We start from the raw sequence: 19,621 nt of genomic DNA, 5'->3' as shown, positions 1-19,621 counted from the left end.
CCTCCCAAACAGCAGCATCATAACAACAACCCTCACAAAAGAAAAGTTGTTTTTGAAGGAATAATTGGATCAATTTAATATTAAGTCCGTTAACAAAACACAATTAAAAGCCTCTAACTTAATTTACCATTCATATTAATGTAATTGTTGGCAGAATCAAGTCACCTACATTCTTGCATAACAAATGAACCAGAACACATTTTAATGATCTCTAACAAGGCTGGACTTAACAAGGCTCCAGCCTGACTAAGGGTGTCCGAAATTATCTGAGTAACTTCATTAATAATACATATTCCTTTTCAACTGTACAGCATTGCTGCTAGTCTGCGGATGTTCATGTAGGACAATTGTAGGAAGAATTTAATATGTAGTTTACTCACTGTCGTCTAGTGCGCTCCTCCTGCTGCTACTACTACAGCATTGTTGTCCGCATTGACTCACGTTACATTGACTCTTGTTGTGGTGTTTTGTGTTCTTGTCTTCAGAACTTTTGTGCTTTTGGGGTCGTTTGTGAGCTAAGTTTCAAATGAAGCACGGCTAGAGTGTGTTAACGTGGTTAATGCCCTTAACTCTCACAATTCAATGATGGTATAATGTTTAACAGTCAAGTTAAAACATTAAGAAATGGGTATCCTTGGACAATAATTTTATAAATGCTAATCACCTGAAGTCTCATCATCCATATGGAATGCAGATTATCATAAAAGAGAGCACACACATCGTCTATACCACACTATACTATACTACTCGGTAACTTGTACTTTGTAACACCACAGCACTGCAACAACACATCTCACACATGATACGCTGACCACTAGGAGAGTACTAGGAAGCTTTGTTCTAGAGAGGACGGCTGCTAATGACCCATTAAGGCATTAGCATGTGGTGAGAGAGTGTAAAGCAGGCTCCTTATGCTGGTTCTAATAAGGGCCCTGCTGCTGCACTGGGTGTGTGTGTGTCTCTGTACTGTGTTTATCTCTCACAGATCGGGGGGAGAGAGGGGAGAGAGAGAGCTTGTTTTTATCGGGCTAGACGTATCGTATGTGTAGCTGGTGCTGTTATTGTGACAGTGACACGCCCTTGCTTTCAGGGGGTTTTTGTGCATTGTTTTTGACTTGTAGCTTGGTATGGGTTAAGTTTGTATGCTTGTTTTTTAATTTTGACGACAGCGGCAGCATATCATGTAATTACTTTGGATATATGCATATTCTATTTCTGAATATTTCGAAAAGCTTGAGATGGCTGAGCAATTTGTAGCACATTTCACACCACACACCTTGAGTGCATCCATGCAGCACTGTTCAGTATTCAGTAGTGTCAGTGTACGAAGTTCCACACTACTTAGAGCACAGTCCTGAATTGTCCCACACTACTTAGAGCACAGTAAAGAATTGTCCCGCACTACTTAGAGCACAGTAAAGAATTGTCCCGCACTACTTAGAGCACAGTAAAGAATTGTCCCGCACTATTTAGAGCACATAAAAGAATTTTCCCACACTACCTTTGAATGTATACTGCATATGTGCCAAGCTGTATCCACTACCCATACCTCCATACACCTTTTATATTTAAGATCGAGTGTACAACAAGGGAGGATGTGTAGGCGTCATCAAACCGACAAGGGCAGCAATAGTATGCTTTGTGCTTAGTGCAATTTCCATGTCTATACTATTATTTAGTCAAATCATGTCACGATCTAAATGAGTCATGTAAGAGCATGTCACGATATAAACTTTGACAAATTACAACAGGAACATGGTGTAACAAATGTGTTTGAAGATGGTACAGGCATGTTACGATGACTGAAGAGGACGATGTTATCTTACCAGTGCCGGACCCTTTACCACCGGAGATAATTACCGAGGATGATAAATCTGATCATGGCGGGGATAAAACATCAGAAGCTAACCAAGCACAGAAGCATCGTGACTTTGTTGCAAAACATAACGAGGATCAAGATGCGGCTTTGAAATTTGATAGTAGTTTTTCTGTTCATGCATCAACGGAGTCTGAGGTATCAAATACTGTATGCCAGGAGGTGAAACCATGTAATGGTTTCCCGGAAGCAGAACAGGAAGCTGAATCTGTGACAGATACGGTGACAGATCAGGCTGTTTACGTAGTTTCAAACGACCCAACCAATGAGAAGGGAGAAGAGTTATCTTCTTCATCTGCTTTAGACGATATTATTGAAAGAAAAGACGATAATCTGTCAGGTGAAATTGTGAACAATATGGGAGCAGAGCAAGATACTGTAGTAAAGCAGGATATTGTAAAAGATAAAGATACTGTTATAGATCAGGATACAGTGAATGAAGACGAAAATTCAAAGCATGGATCGGATGAAGGTGACACCTCACATGAAGGTGATATCTCAAGTGCAGCTGAAACGAAAGTCGAAGGAGTAAACTCCGAGGGTTCATTACTGAGTGGTAATGTGAGTAAACAGGATGATACATTTTCAGTTGATAAATCTCATGATCAGACAGATGATGCGGAAGATTTACCATCTGTGGACCTTGTTGAAAACACTGCTAAAGAGGAGCTACCAGAGAATGGTAAAGAGGGGGAATATGAAGCGATCCAAGACACTGAGCTGCCTACAAAAGTAGATATCAACATTTTGAATGCGCTGTATTTCCCAACAAAACTAGTAAATGGTTATGTGTCAATTTCCAGAGACTACGATATTCCAAGTCTTACCTTGTCCCTCATCTGTGAAGGAAACCAGAGCATAACATGGGTAAACAATGCATCAGCAAAGAACTCAGAGGATGAGATCAACGAATCTTCAGAGAAAATAGTTGAAACCCAGTCGTTCTTCACTGATTACGTCGATCTGATTCATGAAGAATGCAGCGATCACGATAATCTGAAATTTGCTTTCAGCTACCAATTCCCACCTAATCTTCCCTCGTCTTTCAGTTATTTTCAGAACGATGAAACTGATCTTTGTGCAGTGATCGAATACTCTTTCATTTTGCTTGACATAAAAGAAAACCAAATAATAGCAAAAAAGACCATAAATATGTATGAGGCCCCACCTTATCATTACCTCACCAAGTCAAAGAAAGATTCTATAAAAATATTTTATCTATCCCTGCATAAACAGAGGTACACTAACACTGAAAGCTGAATTGGATAAAGGCTGCTACTTTTTAGGAGACACAGCTCAGATAAGATGCTGTTTAGAAAACGATGCATCAGAAAAAATATCAGAAATAGGAGTGTATCTCTGCCGTTATCTTCATTTTAAAGACACAAAGTTTAATCAGTTTAATGTAAGACACATTCTTAATCGCCAAAAATTTCTGGAAATTGACGAAAAATGGTCTGGTAAATCTCACGGAACTGTACTACCATTTGAGATAAAAGAAGTGGCCACCCAATCAGTTTCCAGCAGCCAGTTCGTCGACTGTTACTTCGTGATTCGAGTTGAAATAAAATCAAAATCAGGCCATGAATTGTTTGTTGACCTTGATGTAGTTTTGTACACTTCAAATCAAAGTATGAGCGATATCAAAGGAAACGGTTACGATTCGGAAATGAAGTTATCGCCCTCATTTGAACAAAATTCAGAAAGCAGTAGTTCAAGTAGCTCCAGTGATGAATCATCTAATGATAAAATGGCTCAAAAAATAATGGACAGTGACCTCTCGAGGAAATCTTCTTTAGCAAGTGTTGAAAATCCTGTTGAGAACAAAACTTTGTTAAATTTGCAGAATGACGACAGCAATGCTGTGAAAGATAAGGACTTGTCAAATCACTGCGTGGAAAATCAGCATAATGCTAAAAATGATGGTCAGATTAAACAAGAAGGATACCTTGATGTAGATTTGCCTCGATTCCCAGAGGACTATTTACCGACTTCAGGTGATGAATCAGACGATTTCTCAATGCAGGATGTGATTGTCCAACTGTAAGACAGATTTTAGAGAGTAGATTTTTAAAGATGCTGCACAGATATTAGATATGCCTTTTTACTGTGAAATTATTTACAATTTATTGTTATCATTGATTGTGAGTTTTCAGTTATTCTTCTACTGCCATTATTCTCAAATGACTTTATAATTGACTAGAAAGCCTGTGGTCACATAATAATTGATTGGGCTTTGATTAAAGTGATGACGAAAATGTTGCCATTTTAAAAAGGCACAAATTTAAAACAATATAAATAAATGGGCCATGTTACTGATTAATGATCATTGGCACAAAAATGCTAAAATGTGGTGGTACTAGTTCGTTTTCCAGCTAAAATGAACAGTCGATCGATATGCAGCCATATAGTGTAAAATAAGGTTGGCAACCAGATCAGTCCTCCCGGGGCGTACCAATGGTCAACACTGCCTGCTCACAAAGGTACGGTTACGAAGTGGTGTACACGGGTAATTAAAATGTACAAGGGTACGATAGAGAAATGTCATACATGGTACTTAAGAAATACACGGGCACGATATTGAAGTGTCGTACACAGTACTTAAGGGGGCATACACCAAAACAGTGGTTTTTTATCTGCAAAGCCAAAAAATCAAATTTTCTTCCATAACTTCAAAGGGAAGCATTTAAGGGTGTTTTGTTGTTCATAACTCATATATAAATGTGCTAGTTGCGGTTATTTTGCGCTCTTCAAAAAGTCACTAGCACATTCCTATCAAAATTTTAGAAAAATCAGTAAATATGAAAAACGAAAAATGTGCCTAAATTTGTTGTTTGACTTTGAAGTCCAATAGATCTGAAGATAAATGAGTAAAACCATTTTTGAGGGCATCAAAAACTGCGCCAGAATTCAGAGAACAATTTCATGTCCAGCATCAAATGAATCCGATCTTCCCTGACTGACTTTTTGGTTAAAATAAGCCTGAAAAGGAGAACTTCAGCTTTTTGACTTTTTTGACTTTAAAAATTTATAACACCCCAGCCGTTTTAGATACGATATCAAGATTTTACACACACCTTGAAATAGATTTGAATAAACAGCGAGCAAAATTTCAACCTGATACCGCAAGAAATGATTAACTTATAGCCTCTTCACGAAACAAATTGTGTTTTTCCTAAAATTCCACTCTAACCAGGAAATGCTCGATTACAAAAATGGGTATTCTCAAAATATTTTTTTTTGGTGTGGAAACAGTGCGCTAGAAGGTCACTGAACTGCCTATGAGGTCATTTGGTCTGGACAGATTTGGTGTATGCCCCCTTAAGGGGGGGGGGGGGTTCACCCTGATTTTTTTGTGAAACTTGGTTTCGAGATAGCAGTTGACCAACAAACTAGGACCAGTGACCGAACTTTTGAGGGGGTCCCGGACCCCAACCGGCAAACGGTGCCCGAGGGGCAGCCACGCCCATATTAGGCCCAATTTAGCCAAATACCCTGAACATGCCCAAAATCCAGATTTTAGGTGCTTTACTTGTAGCTAGTGGTCCCCTAAACTCGTATATGAATTTTCATCAAGATTGGACAAAAAATGTCTGAGTTATGAGCAAAAAACCATATGACCATATGTGGGCATACGCACCAAATTTGATCGAATTTGGCCCATAAATTGCAATTGGTCAAATATCAATATTTTTGAATGAAACCAACTTTACGCGGAAGGTAAGCCTATACTACACATGATCTATGATTATCAGCTCAGTATCTACCTAACTGTGGATTCTGTGTTCAAATAATCGCAAAAAATGAACAAAATTGCCCATATCTCAGTTCGCGATATTTGCAAAACTGATTTCGCTCAAAACAATAGAACTCAATAGGGTTTCAATATTTTTACATGAAATTTTCAGAATCAACGTAGAATCGCATTTCGACCTTAAGTTTTGGGACAGAATTTTGAGTTAGGCCTTTAAAAAAATTTGGCGACCAAATTCTGAATTTCGCATTGCAAATTTTGGATGTTATTTGGCTAAATTGAGCCTAATTTGGACCAAATATGGGCATGGCTGCCCCACGGGCACTGTTTGGCGGTTGGGGTCCGGGACCCCCTTAAAAGTTTGGTCACTGGTCCTAGTTTGTTGGTCAACTGCTATCTCGAAACCAAGTTTCACAAAAAAATCAGGGTGAACCCCCCCCCCCCCCCCCCTTAAAGAAATATATGGGTACGATATCGAAGTCTCGTACACGAATACCTGTAAATCTCTAGCTCTGCAATATCACTTTAGCTCTTACTGGCTACTGAGTGCCGTATGACTTTAAATATGATCGAATGACTTGATTGAATCCTAAGTTAGGTAAGAACAAAGGAAACAGGGTGTTCAAACAATAAGTCTCAAATGGCAATAAAATTACTATTTGATCAATAAACCAAGACCGACTAGCGTGTCGAAGGCCACGCTACACTGTTCTTGGAAGCGGTAACTTTTACAACCTTACCGTTAAATGCTCCTCGAAGAACTGCCGCTAACGGGGCAAGCAAACACTACCAGCACTGGGTCACGTGACATCACATGGCGAACCATGTGACACCGCGCGGCCCAGTCTGTCCAATAACCTAACTTAACTACCTTACTCGGGAATATTATAGCGGGTTAATTTATTACTGGGAAAATTAATGACCGGGAAAAATATGGCGGAATTTTCCAAAACCCACCAAGCATCAAAATGTATTACTATTAGTTTACCTTACTCGGGAACATTATAGCAGGTTAATTTATGACTGGGAAAATTAATGACCGGGAAAAATATGGCGGAATTTTCCAAAACCCACCACTTTATCCCAGTCATAATATTCCCGAGTAAGGTAGCTAACCTGACTAAACCATCCATAATCTATTACACTAATCTAATCTAACCTTACACTTATCCTAACGGTTATGTAACACTTACACTAGAATATTCTAAAAGATCTAAAAAGCCTAAACCCTGCTGCAACCAGCTTACCATATTACACTACATATATTATATATTCTGAATTACCCTGGCAACTGGTAGGAAACTCGAAAAAATTGATGTAAAAGTAACATGATTTTGTCACCAAATTAATATTGTCTGTTTGGAATATCTGCTCACACCAAAACAAATGATCATTATAAACATTAAACATTCAGTTTTCAGAAAACTAGCTTAGGATATGCGAGGATTTAAGAAAAATTAACCTAATGTTTAGAAAAGTAAGGCACTTGTAGTAATAGTTGTGAAAGATGAAGTTTAAATTAAAACATTATTGATTTCAAAATTTCCGTTTCCTGCATGTGGCCACAGTAAACCTTGGAATAAATTGAATTGAAATTTTTGATACTCTGTGATAGAGGATATATTAATAATACGATATTAAAATTTTACACGCATACAGAAATAAATGTTCTACAAAAAATTTTTGGAAACGGTGCGCTAGATGGTCACTAAACTTCCTGTAAGATCATTTGGGTTTGCCGACACAAACCCCTGTTTTGGTGTATACCCCTTAACAGGTAACCTTATCGTGCGGTATTAAGAGGGATAACAGTTGGATAGTGATAGAGGATGAAAACTATTAACATGCATCACCCAGTGCCGCAATTGTCTTATTAAATGTACCTTATTTCTGAAATCGAAATTCTATCATATTGCTGAGACGGCATGTCTTTTGAACACAAAGTTTTCAACATCACATTACAATTTCAATTGTACCTGGTTTGCAATATGTTACATTTCTTTGAGTAAATGAATATTTTCAATTTGGAATAAAGAAATTCTTAAATTTATTAAACACTTTTTAAAAACATATACCCAAAAATTAAAAGATACATTTAAGTCATTCAAGCGAGACATTGTAGGTTTATTGTAGCGCGATGCGCTACTGTGCCGCGCCGAGCTGCCATGAATTGACATCGTCAATTAATAGGTTTATAACTTACCAGGACGCGCGCCGAGTTGGACTCGTCGACGGTCCAATATATGGAACAGATATTTTACGAGTATCACCCGTTAAGCGAGACAGCAACAAATAATCTGAATATGATTTAGACAAAGCAGTATTGACAATGCCAAATTTAAACAGGATATTTCAAACCCGTTATTTAAGTCGTTTTATTTGGTCAAACCAATATCAGCCGAGAAATTTCAAAATACTTTCATGTGCTAATCATTAATTGACTAAAAAGTCAACTGAAAAGCTCATGTGCCACTAAAATTAACTTAGTGACTGGTTTTTGAGCAGAATGAAGACTATTGATACCACACAAATTGAAGCAAAAAACCCAAAACAGAAGTTGAAAAAATTTTCTATTATCAGCTTGTCATACGTTGTATGTCCCGCCGCGCATGAGTGCGCGGCTCCCCCAGTATCGTTGAAACTCTACAGGGTTTTCACTATAGTGAAACGACCGTGGGGGTCACGATGTAATACAACTATCAGCAACTTAGCATTTTACAGATAGGAGCGCAAAACATTCAGCAGGGGATGCCAAATGTTTCAACTTGACACACCCACTGCGCCCATTCTTCCTTAGAAAATAGACTGGTAAAATCGAGCAAATTAAGCTTTATCCTGTCACTAGACTAGATGCTCATCGGGGAATGATTTCACAAACGTTGTAAGCATTTTTTAAATGCAAGGGATCTTTGATAAGTAAAACAACATTTTTAAAGAAAAACAAATTTGTATTTACCACAAAACAATCAATACAAAATGTTATATTCCTAAATAAATTCAAATTTGAATTTCAACCATATAGGAAAGAAAAATTTTTTTTTTTTTAGGAAAGAAAAATTTTTTATTTACCACAAAACAATCAATACATAATGTTATATACATAAATAAATTCAAATTTCAATTTCAAACACATATACAGTACGCCGCGCACACAGCCACAATTTTCAATTGTTCAGAAATTCGTAGGTCAGCTGTAGGCGCCGCGCACAGGATCTATTTAATTGTTATCTTACAATTACATGTCGCATTTCTTAATTACTAGAGCCGAAATTTCAGAAGCAAAATAATTTAAAACATATTTCTGTACAGCCCGCCGCGCACACAGCCATACATTGCTTAGAAATCCTTAGGTGCAGCTGTAAGCGCCGCGCACAGGTTCTATTCATACAGCAGGGTGTCAGAATTATTGGCGTGTTTGAAATTTCATGTGTATTTTATGATGAAATCAAATTTTTTCGACGGGTCATAACTTTACTTAGTAGTATGCATGTTTGGTGGGATTAAGTTCCACAATCGAGGTCCAATTACTGCACACGAATTGTCGTAGAGCGTTTGGTAGAGCTGACTGCTAGATTTATTCAGAGTGGGAATAGCTTCGTTTTGGACATGTCGGAGTGTAGCGGAAAACTGGATGTTGACATCATTTTGGCACTTGCCGTGTAGCACTTATCACTTGTGGATGATGCAACGACATCAAATTTAAGGCCTTGAGTCTCTGCCAGTAGTTTAGATAATAATAATAATAATTACAACATTTATAAACCGCCTTATAGCTAAATCATATAACTCGATATAATTTAATCCTGGAGATAAACTCCAGTGCTTTCTAAAGCGGCTCTTACATTAACTGAGCTTAGTTTAATTGAAAATTAGACATGACAAGTTCATTTTACCTATGTAAATGCAAAATCAATCAAATGCTAGAGAAAAGAAGTATGTTTTAAGTTTGGTCTTGAAAGATGTAACTGACTCAGCTGATCTTATGTCGTATGGCAAGGAATTAAATACTTTAACTGCACAGTGACTAAAAGCTTTCTCTGTGTTTACATAGTTAGGAGAGGGCGGAAAACTAAGGTAAAAATAATCATTATCAAGACGTACATTTTTAAAACTTTGCTGCCTAGGAGATATCAACTCTTTTAAGTAAGGAGGAGCTATATTATTTAAACACTTGTAGGCAAGTAGGGCAATCTTAAAATCTATTCTAAATCTAACTGCAGGCCATCTATTCTTGTTGTGAACTTGCGCTGAACCCCTTCCAGTTGTTGGACGTCCTTATTCTTGCTAATATTCTATAAGGGGCAACAGTACTCGAGATGGCTGCTGATGAGAGATTTGTAAAGGGTCAGCATGGTGACTTTGTTCCTCGTTTTAAACGCATTCAGAAACCAAGCAGCAACTTTACGAGCACGTTCGGCTATAAGGGTAACGTGGGGACTCCAGGATAAGTCAGCTGAAACCATCACCCCTAAATCCTTAACCACTTTGGAAGGGTGTAACATGTTGCCGTCTGAGACTTATTACTTGGGTTAGGATGGCAAATGGGTGGTATAGCAAGGTGTTTTGAGGACAATGTTTGTGGACAAGTAGCTCAAATTTATCCTCGTAAAGTGCCATGTTGTTGCATTTTGCCCACTTAGCGACACAGTTGAGATCATGCTGTAATATCTCAGCATCTGCTAGGCTATAGATGTGCCGTAGAATTCGGGTATCATCTGCAAAGCACCTGATGATTGATCCGGTGACACACAACTTCATGTCGTTGAAATTTTTTTTGATGTCACATGAACAGTTGGGCTGGCCTAGAGTGAGTGTTGATAATCTAGGATGTCAGTTCTAGGCAAATCAGATGTTACACAATGATACATTATATATGTTTTGGAGCCACTGCTGCATCTGTGCACTGTTTTACCATATATATGAAAGATACCAGCCCATTTTAAAGAAGTTTACCAGCATGGCTTGCCATGTAAGTCCATCATTTGACATCTCGATTCTCGGCCCTGTTAACAACCAACATTGTTAGCATTAGACTTAGCTGGCATAAAGAAATCTAGGCCTAAACCATTTGTTTCATAATTTAACGCCGTTTTTTCGTAACACTTTTTTTGATTCAAGGCCGTTTTAGAATCACGATATTCCAACAATGCAACTTTTCCCAGAATTATGGCCGCGTGTTCTGATCTCATCATCGTTAGAACTATACCATGATACCAAAAATTTGTAAATCCGAGAAACAAAATAATCATTGATTATCACCTAATATGAGGGGCACTCAGAATTAAATTGTGGTCTGTTTGGACTGAGCAAGTTCATACTTTCGCAATGTTTTAGCTACGAAAATGCATGTTTACGAATATAATAAACAGGTTTATACTTTTGCATTTCAACTGCGATAGTGATATCCCGGCCGTAGGCATGGGTTATACTAGTTAATTAATAATGGGATTTGCATTGGTTGTAACATGGCCCAGATGTATCATAAATTGTAACCCCCAACTTTGATAATTTTGTTTATGGAAGTTTCATTTTCACTATACTTACACATAAATCTTAACTTATCTCATTTAGGCCATGAGAAATCACATGTTGTTACTCCTATTTCTCATCAACTCCTGCCTCGCTTTTTATCTCCCAGCCATTGCACCAGTAAACTACTGTGCGGTTCCCACAGATACATGCAAGGTAAATTCTAGTTAATTATCTGTTTCAGTGTGACTGCTTATAACTTGTGCTATTATTTTCATTATTCATGTGCCTATTGCTGTTAATTACTATCTTCGATGCAGTTTTTTTCTTCATAGAAATAAAGAGCACAGTAGTTTGTTAATAATCTGCAATTCTTTAGTCCATACCGCGCCGATTACAAATAATAAATGTACTATTTTCAGAACACCATCCTACCGGTGCTTGTTAATCGATTGGACTCTACAGAGTCAGCCATTCCCTATGATTACACAAAGTAAGATATTTACTGCTATTATGGCACAATGCGCAAAGATATTGTAAAAGATATTATAACTACGAGTTTAAACCATACAATCCCTCATTGGAGCAGAAAGTTTAAAACAAACATTGCATCCGGGTATCATAAAATTAAAAAAATACCAAATAAAGTGTTATCTCAGATTAACGGGCAAAGAAAAATGGCAATAGTGCTATAATATACAATATACATACAATATAATTGATTGACACACCGAACTAAAGCAAACCAAATAATGATTTAAGAGGATACTCGAAAAGATAACACACAAAGACCTAGCCATGCCACTATATTAAAGTTTATTTAATCTTTTAAATAGTTACCACAGTAAAAATAACACGAAAATGTATTATTGTTGTAATACTTTTTCTTTTTGATCCCCCTCCCCCCGGCCTGGTAAAGTTCACATATAATTTCAGGTTCGATTTTTGTCCAATCGACAAATCTAAAGCCCCTCCATCAGAAAACTTAGGACAGGTATATAATTATTTCTGATCATATTCTAAATTTCAAACCTAAAAAAATGTTATCTACAAGCAAGTTTAGTCTCATTCATCAGAATTATCATGTTTTTACCAATATTGAAATATCTAAACATCCCATTGTATCTAAACATTTGATTTCAGGTTCTCTTTGGTGACAGATATCATGTCTCTGAATACCAGGTATGTACAACATATTACCTTAGTCGGTATATTAGTAATATTATGGAACACTTATCAAGTTAGATTATTCTTATCTAACTTGATAAGTGTTCCAATTCATATTCAACTATATAAATTCACTAACATCCAGAAACACTCCAGTCTGCAAGTCTGACTGGAAAACATTTTCGAAGAAAAATTTTGGTCCCAAAGAGGAAATGTTTAGAAGGTCTGGGAGGAAATTTAAAACTTACTGAATGTTGGTAAATTTATGAGGTCTAATTAATTCCATGATCTGGTGTTTCCACTATAGCCTGCATAGGAATTATTGTTGCTGTATGCCAATCCTCCGAGCTGCTTAGTCTTCTTGCTATGACAACTGAAACATCAGAATCACTGACAGTGCTTATCCTACGAGCAACATTGGAAATCTTCTGTCCCACCTTGGTATCTGAAAATGTCTGTTTTTAATAAATGAAGCATATTTTTGTACAGTTCTTATATCAATGTACAATGATTCGAAAAGGAAAGAAAGGCCGAAACTCTGTTCAACCCCAGATAGTCAAAAACAACTATTTTATTTTATTTTTTTAATCTACCACTTTGAATAGTCAAACTACCTGCTAAATTCTTCTGGGTCTGCTTGTTCATACCAAAATATATTATTGGATTCAAGATGGAATTTATGTACCAGAACGTTACTGTAGTGACCTGGGCCACCTCATAGGACATTCGAACCTGCAAAAGTTAATATTTGAGTTATTTTAATTATTACTCATTCCCTGTTGACTTCCTAATTTGTTCGCCATGAAATTTAAATTTTAAGATACTTCTTGGAATTGTGTTCTACCATTCATGTATACATATCATATTGTATACATATCATATTGTACTCCCAGTGACTTACCCTAAATGCTATAAGCAGTTGATCCGGTATTTGAGCTATCAATCCAGTAGCTATTATAAGGGTAGTCATGATGAGGAGCTTCTTTGTTTCTATCTTGGCTCGTTTGACGAAAAATAACATCAAAGCATACATAATGATTATTGCTAAAAAAGGTAGCAAGACAAAAGTAATCTTCTTCCACATATGATCTATTTCAAAGATACATCTATGATATGATGCTTGGTACACCATCTGAAATGAATTTAATTGTTAATTACTATATTTATCTCATAATAAACAATTAAAAACTATGCATGATATTATTAAGATCTAAATTTAGAACTGGTACTACTGGTCAACAAACTTTTAAAATTAATCTAAGGCAAACCTCAGAACCTGTACTAATAAGTACAGTATCAGTTATAAGGGGAGCACTGAGTATAACCCAGGCCACTGCAATCAAGATCTTGCAATTTTTGGTGTGCATCAACGGTTCATACCACATAGGAACCACCAATGCAATGAACCGATCAAATGTGAGAGGTACCAACATCAGCATTGGAGACATCCTGTAAATTCTAATTCTAATTCTAATTCTAATTCTAATTCTAATTCTAATTCTAATTCTAATTCTAATTCTAATTCTAATTCTAATTCTAATTCTAATTCTAATTCTAATTCTAATTCTAATTCTAATTCTAATTCTAATTCTAATAATTCCGATTTAGAATAGGTACATAATTGTGATCATGTTAAAAATTCATAACAATTCACTCATCTAAAATGATAAAACGGGAGTGGTTTAAATAATTTGCGAGTTCTTTGTTGAAATGTGTAGTGTTACAAAATGTACTCGCCAAATAGTGTTTCCGATGAAAGTATATGCAGAACACCACCAATTCTGCTCATGGGTATCACTGTCATACCCAACAAATGTCGATGAGATGATTCCAAGACCTCTGACGAGTCCTAGCATTGCTATCAAAACATCACTCACTGCCAAGTTCAATAAGAACAAATTCTGGGGGATTTATTTTGTCATTAAAGTGGTATGATATCTGCAATTTTTGATATTTCGTAAACTTGACCTGATGATTAGATATAACTGTCGATTCTAAGTAATTTCGGAGTTGTTGTAATATGCCGAGATTATATATAGAACATCGTCCAATTTCCAAAAGTAAATCCTGTAGATTTATAAGTAGTGGAAATGAGTGACCAATTTAGATTACCTGACGTCTTGGTAGCTTAACATGTTTGATAAGGCAGTATATTGTAAAAGCACTGAGAATAGTTCCCGTGCTACCAATGAATGTCAAAACACTCCCCTGAAATAATCAAAATGTTGTGATTGTGCATCGGCAAATAAGCCTAGCTTGTCAAAACTTTTGACTCAAAACACTATATATATTGCTCTGTAAAGAACTTATTAAAGAAGGATTTCCTTTAAACAAAACTCACGTTAACGACTCTGAAAATGCATGTTTCGTTTTTACTCAAACAGGCGCTCTCCTCTACATTATATACCATACTGTTGATTGTAATCTTTCTCTGGGAGGCTGATTTATTGTCTTTTCATTTTATTGGAACCATAAAGCTATGAGAATTAAGATGGTATCAAACAGTTGATATTTGATACACTCAATAAGAATAGAGAATCTTATAAAAAAGTTGTGAAAGTTGGGCCTCGACAAGTGACAACGTGTGACAACTGGCAAGCAGCAAAATTCCAATTATTATACAAAACAAAAGTCGGGCTAAATCCAAATTGGGCAAGGTGACATGATGATCAATCCCAATAAAAATATGCATCCTTTTAATTTGCTGTCAATGAATATTTATAATAATACATATTAATAAATGAATGATTAAAGTCTACCTAGCAGCAGATAAGTCATGTTTTACAACATCAAAATAAAGTGAAAATTCAGAATGTCCCTAGCAACGATGCTACTCAAATCTCAAGTTACATACCTCTTTTGTGACTGGATGTATGCCGGAGGAATGAAAGCTAGCATCTGTTGTTCTGGTGCACAAGAAAAGTGAAAAAAGATCTGTCGAATATTTATAATATTTATTCATAAATAAATGATCAAAGTCTTACTTAACTGTCTTACTTAACTGTACCACGGGTAACACTAGCTGCTAGCAGATAAGTCTTGTTCATTGTGCTACAACATCGACTAAAGCGAAAGTACAGGGTGTCCCTTACTTTAACATTTTATTATTGTATGCCCATGATGCAGCCGTAACCGAAGGTTTCATCTTCATATCCTAACTTGGAGTGCTACTCAAACCTCAAGTTGACACAATATGCTTTCTTCATGTTCAAGAGCCAATATTTCGGACAGTATTATCACTTTAGTGTAAAACTCTAAGTTGTCGGATATATTAGAGCAATAATTTCGGCTCATAATGATCAGGGTAGCATGAAACGTACAAAGAAAAGTGTTTCCAGGGTAAAAAAGTCAAAAATCAGGCTATGATTACGTAATTTTGCTGTCAGGAGGGGGGGGGGGATGGTGGGTTTTGATTACGGTTGATAATGGAGGGGGGAGGGGATACAAATTCGTCAAATTCTAAACCTTCATGATTAGGAACCGTCCGGAATAGGCTTTTGGCTGCTGGACCGGATTTTGCCGGATACCAATCTATTGTCCGGTTAATCGGATTTTGCCGGACCGGAAACGGTTAAGTTGTTAGGAAGGGCAAATATAAGGCTGCCAACCGGGGGGTTGGCTTTTCGGTTTTCCGAATTCTTTTAAAAAATGTTTTTCTTGAAACCACTTTTCTCCACGTTTCATGTTACTCGGTTTTCCGAAGTCCGCATCTACCCCTCGAAAAACAATTTTGGACTTGAGGACTCCCCTTTTTTTTCTTTTTTTTTTTTTTTAGAGAGGCTGGGCCTGGTTGGCCCACGAGAGGATAGCATATGAATGCTTTGCCTACCTCTGGGGTATGGCAGTCCTGTGGGAGGATGCCAGTGGAATCAAGATGTGTAATCAAGGATGATGGTAAGTGTTGTGGGGTGTGTCATAGATAAACGCTTAAGTGGTGGTTGAGTGTGGAAGAGAGAGGCGAAATAAGACAGCGTTAAAGTAGTCGTTATGTTACACCTGTCTGGTCCAACTCCTCTGGCACCACTAAGCGTTTAGTGTGGTTTGTAAAGTTGACAATGGTGGAGATGTGTTGGTTGTCGAATATGTCATTGGCAGAGAGGTAGTAGTCCCGGAAATATTGACCTCTTATTTGGGCAATAGCCGGGCACTGTCCGAGAAAGTGTGAGACAGTCTCCTCTTTGTCGCCGCATTTAGGACAAGCACTTGTGTCTGATTTGCGAATGGTGTGTAGGTGTTTGTTGAGGCCACAATGTCCCGTGATGAGGTGCACTGCAGTTCTATAATTTTGTCTGTTGTTACTGAGTGTAGTGTTGAGATTTTTGATGATGTTGATGTTTTTATGTCCAAGTGTCAGTTTAGTGTGTCTGGGACCATCAGTAATCCATGATTCTTGATTAAGTTTTGTGACTTTGTCGTTGATCAGGCGTTTGATGTAAGATTGTGGAATTGGGCAATTCAAAGTGGATTCACTGGTTGTACCATTTTTGGCCAGCTCGTCTGCTTTTTCATTACCCCACAATCCAATGTGTGCAGCTATCCATCTGATCTCTAAGGTGTTAGTGGATCCGAGTGTATTGAGGGTGTCGTAACAGTCTCTAGTAGTCCTACTCCTCGTTGAAGGTGAGGATATGGCTTGAATAGAGGAGAGACTGTCTGACCATATGATGATGTGTGTGTTTGTATAAGTTGATAGATATTTACAAGCTTCGATGATGGCAGTGAGTTCTGTTTGATAAACAGTGCAATAATCGGGAAGCTTGAATGATCTTTCATCTAGTGTAGTGTTGTTGTTGTCTGTGGTGATAATATAACCAGCCCCGCTACCTGAGTCTGTGCGTGACCCGTCTGTGTAGCAGGTGATGGTTTCACTGGGGATGTTGTCGATGGTGTTTTGGAGTGAGCCTCTATATCCAATGTTGTCAGCTCCAGGAGTGGTGACCGTGAAGCGTCGTTCAAGCATCATGGTTGGTATAGATAGGTCTCTCTCTGCTTTGGGTGGTATGTTGAGATCTACCATGAATTGTTTGTTGATAGTGGTGTGAGTTGTGATGGTACCTTTTCTGGGGGCGATAGTTTCGAGGGTTAGGCTTCCATAGGCTTGAAGCCTGGCTGTGCCCTTTGCTGCTTCACCTCTCAGGAAAAGTATGATATCTGGAGTGTTAGTGAGGTGGTTCAGTGCGATGAAGGGAGTACTAGGCATGGCACCAGACATCATTCTCAATGCCAATGCCTGAACTCGTTTGAACTTCCTCGCGTTGGTGTCTGTTTGGGTTGCTCTAATCCATATACTACAGCAGTATGATAGAATAGGTCTGATGACAGCGGTGTACATCCATTTGCATGTTTTAGGGCTCATACCCCAAGTGGGGCCGACAGCTCTTCTACATTGCATAAGGGATGCCGTAGCTTTTTTGGTGGTATTGGTGATATGTTCATTGAAATTGAGCTTGCTGTCGAGGGTCACTCCTAGGAATTTGGCAGATTTGGATAGACCTATAGTGGTGTTACCCACCACCACAGGTCTTAGTGTCCATTTCTTATTCCAGGTAAACATGACTATTTGTGTTTTGAGTGCGCTTATGGATAGATCTTTGGTTTGGCACCATTTTTCTATTGTGTTGATGGTTTTGCGTGTTCTGTTCCAGATGATGTCTAAATCATTCCCCTCCGCTAGAGAGAGCAGATCGTCTGCAAAAGCTTGCAGATAACCTGGTATGTCTCTTGCGGTGTAGGCCAGGAGATCATCGACTACCAGGTTCCAGAGGAAAGGGGAAAGGATGCCACCTTGAGGGCACCCTCTCCGGATCCGAACCCTTGTCGACTTATCCTTATGATTTAATGTGATGAATCTGTTAGTTACCATGTTGATAATCCATTGTGCTGTGGCCAGATCCACTTTCGTGGTCTTGATAGCGTCAGAAATAGCCTTGAAAGAGACATTATCAAAAGCTCCCTCTATATCTAGAAAGACGCCTAGGACATATCCCTTCTTAGCTATCCTGCGCTCGATGGTGTGAGTAACTTTATGAAGGGCTGCTTCGGTTGAACATCCTTTCTTAAAGCCAAATTGTCGTTTGTTGATGTCTTTAGCGATATTAAGGGGGCATACACCAAAACAGTGGTTTGTGCCGTCCAGACCAAATGACCTCATAGGCAGTTCAGTGACCTTCTAGCGCACCGTTTCCACACCAAAAAAAATTATTTTGAGAATACCCATTTTTGTAATCGACCATTTCCTGGTTAAGAGTGCATTTTCGGAAAAAATTATTTTGTGGTTGAGACGCTATAAGTTAATCATTTCTTGCGGTATCGGGTTGAAATTTTGCTCGCCGTTTATTCACATCTATTTCAAGGTGTGTGTAAAATCTTGATATCGTATCTAAAAAGGCTGGTGTGTTATGAATTTTTAAAGTCAAAAAGCTAAAATTGTCCTTTTCAGGCTTATTTTAACAAAAAGTCAGTCAGGGAAGATCGGATTATTTGATGCTTGACATCAAATTGTTCTCTGAATTCTGGCGCAGTTTTTGATGCCCTCAAAAATGTTTTTACTCATTCACCTTCTGATCTATTGGACCTCAAAGCCAAACAACAAATTAAGACACATTTTTCGTTTTTAATATTTACCGATTTTTCCAAAATTTTGATAGGAATGTGCTAGTGACTTTTTGAAGGGTGCAAAATAACCGCAACTAGCACATTTATATATGAGTTATAAACAAAAAAACACTCTAAAATGCTTCCCTTTGAAGTTATGGGAGAAAATGTGATTTTTTGGCTTTGCAGATAAAAAATCACATTTTCTCCCATAACTTCAAAGGGAAGCATTTTAGGGTGTTTTTTTGTTCATAACTCATATATAAATGTGCTAGTTGCGGTTATTTTTCACCCTTCAAAAAGTCACTAGCACATTCCTATCAAAATTTTGGAAAAATCGGTAAATATTAAAAACGAAAAATGTGTCTTAATTTGTTGTTTGGCTTTGAGGTCCAATAGATCAGAAGGTGAATGAGTAAAAACATTTTTGAGGGCATCAAAAACTGTGTCAGAATTCAGAGAACAATTTGATGTCAAGCATCAAATAATCCGATCTTCCCTGACTGACTTTTTGTTAAAATAAGCCTTAAAAGGACAATTTTAGCTTTTTGACTTTAAAAATTCATAACACACCAGCCTTTTTAGATACGATATCAAGATTTTACACACACCTTGAAATAGATGTGAATAAACGGCGAGCAAAATTTCAACCCGATACCGCAAGAAATGATTAACTTATAGCGTCTCAACCACAAAATAATTTTTTCCGAAAATGCACTCTTAACCAGGAAATGGTCGATTACAAAAATGGGTATTCTCAA

The 19,621-nt window shown here is 37.5% G+C and overlaps 1 protein-coding gene across 1 annotated transcript in view; it reads left to right on the top strand.

Annotated features, from left to right (window-relative positions):
• LOC134816909 (transmembrane 9 superfamily member 2-like) overlaps positions 1-19,621 on the top strand; it is a 129,731-nt gene that overhangs the window by 79,986 nt on the left and 30,124 nt on the right. The window contains exons 2-5 of the mRNA XM_063825927.1: positions 11,200-11,315; positions 11,522-11,592; positions 12,036-12,093; positions 12,243-12,281. Of these exons, the coding sequence (XP_063681997.1) occupies positions 11,205-11,315; positions 11,522-11,592; positions 12,036-12,093; positions 12,243-12,281 (279 nt within the window). The 5' untranslated portion in view covers positions 11,200-11,204. The remainder of the gene's footprint in view (positions 1-11,199; positions 11,316-11,521; positions 11,593-12,035; positions 12,094-12,242; positions 12,282-19,621) is intronic.

The sequence above is a fragment of the Bolinopsis microptera genome, chromosome 6 (genome assembly GCF_026151205.1).
Source record: "Bolinopsis microptera isolate Bmic1 chromosome 6, MBARI_Bmic_1.0, whole genome shotgun sequence".
NCBI lineage: Eukaryota > Metazoa > Ctenophora > Tentaculata > Lobata > Bolinopsidae > Bolinopsis > Bolinopsis microptera.
The sequence above is the reverse complement of the archived record's forward strand: the minus strand, read 5'-3'. Positions and strand labels throughout refer to the sequence as shown.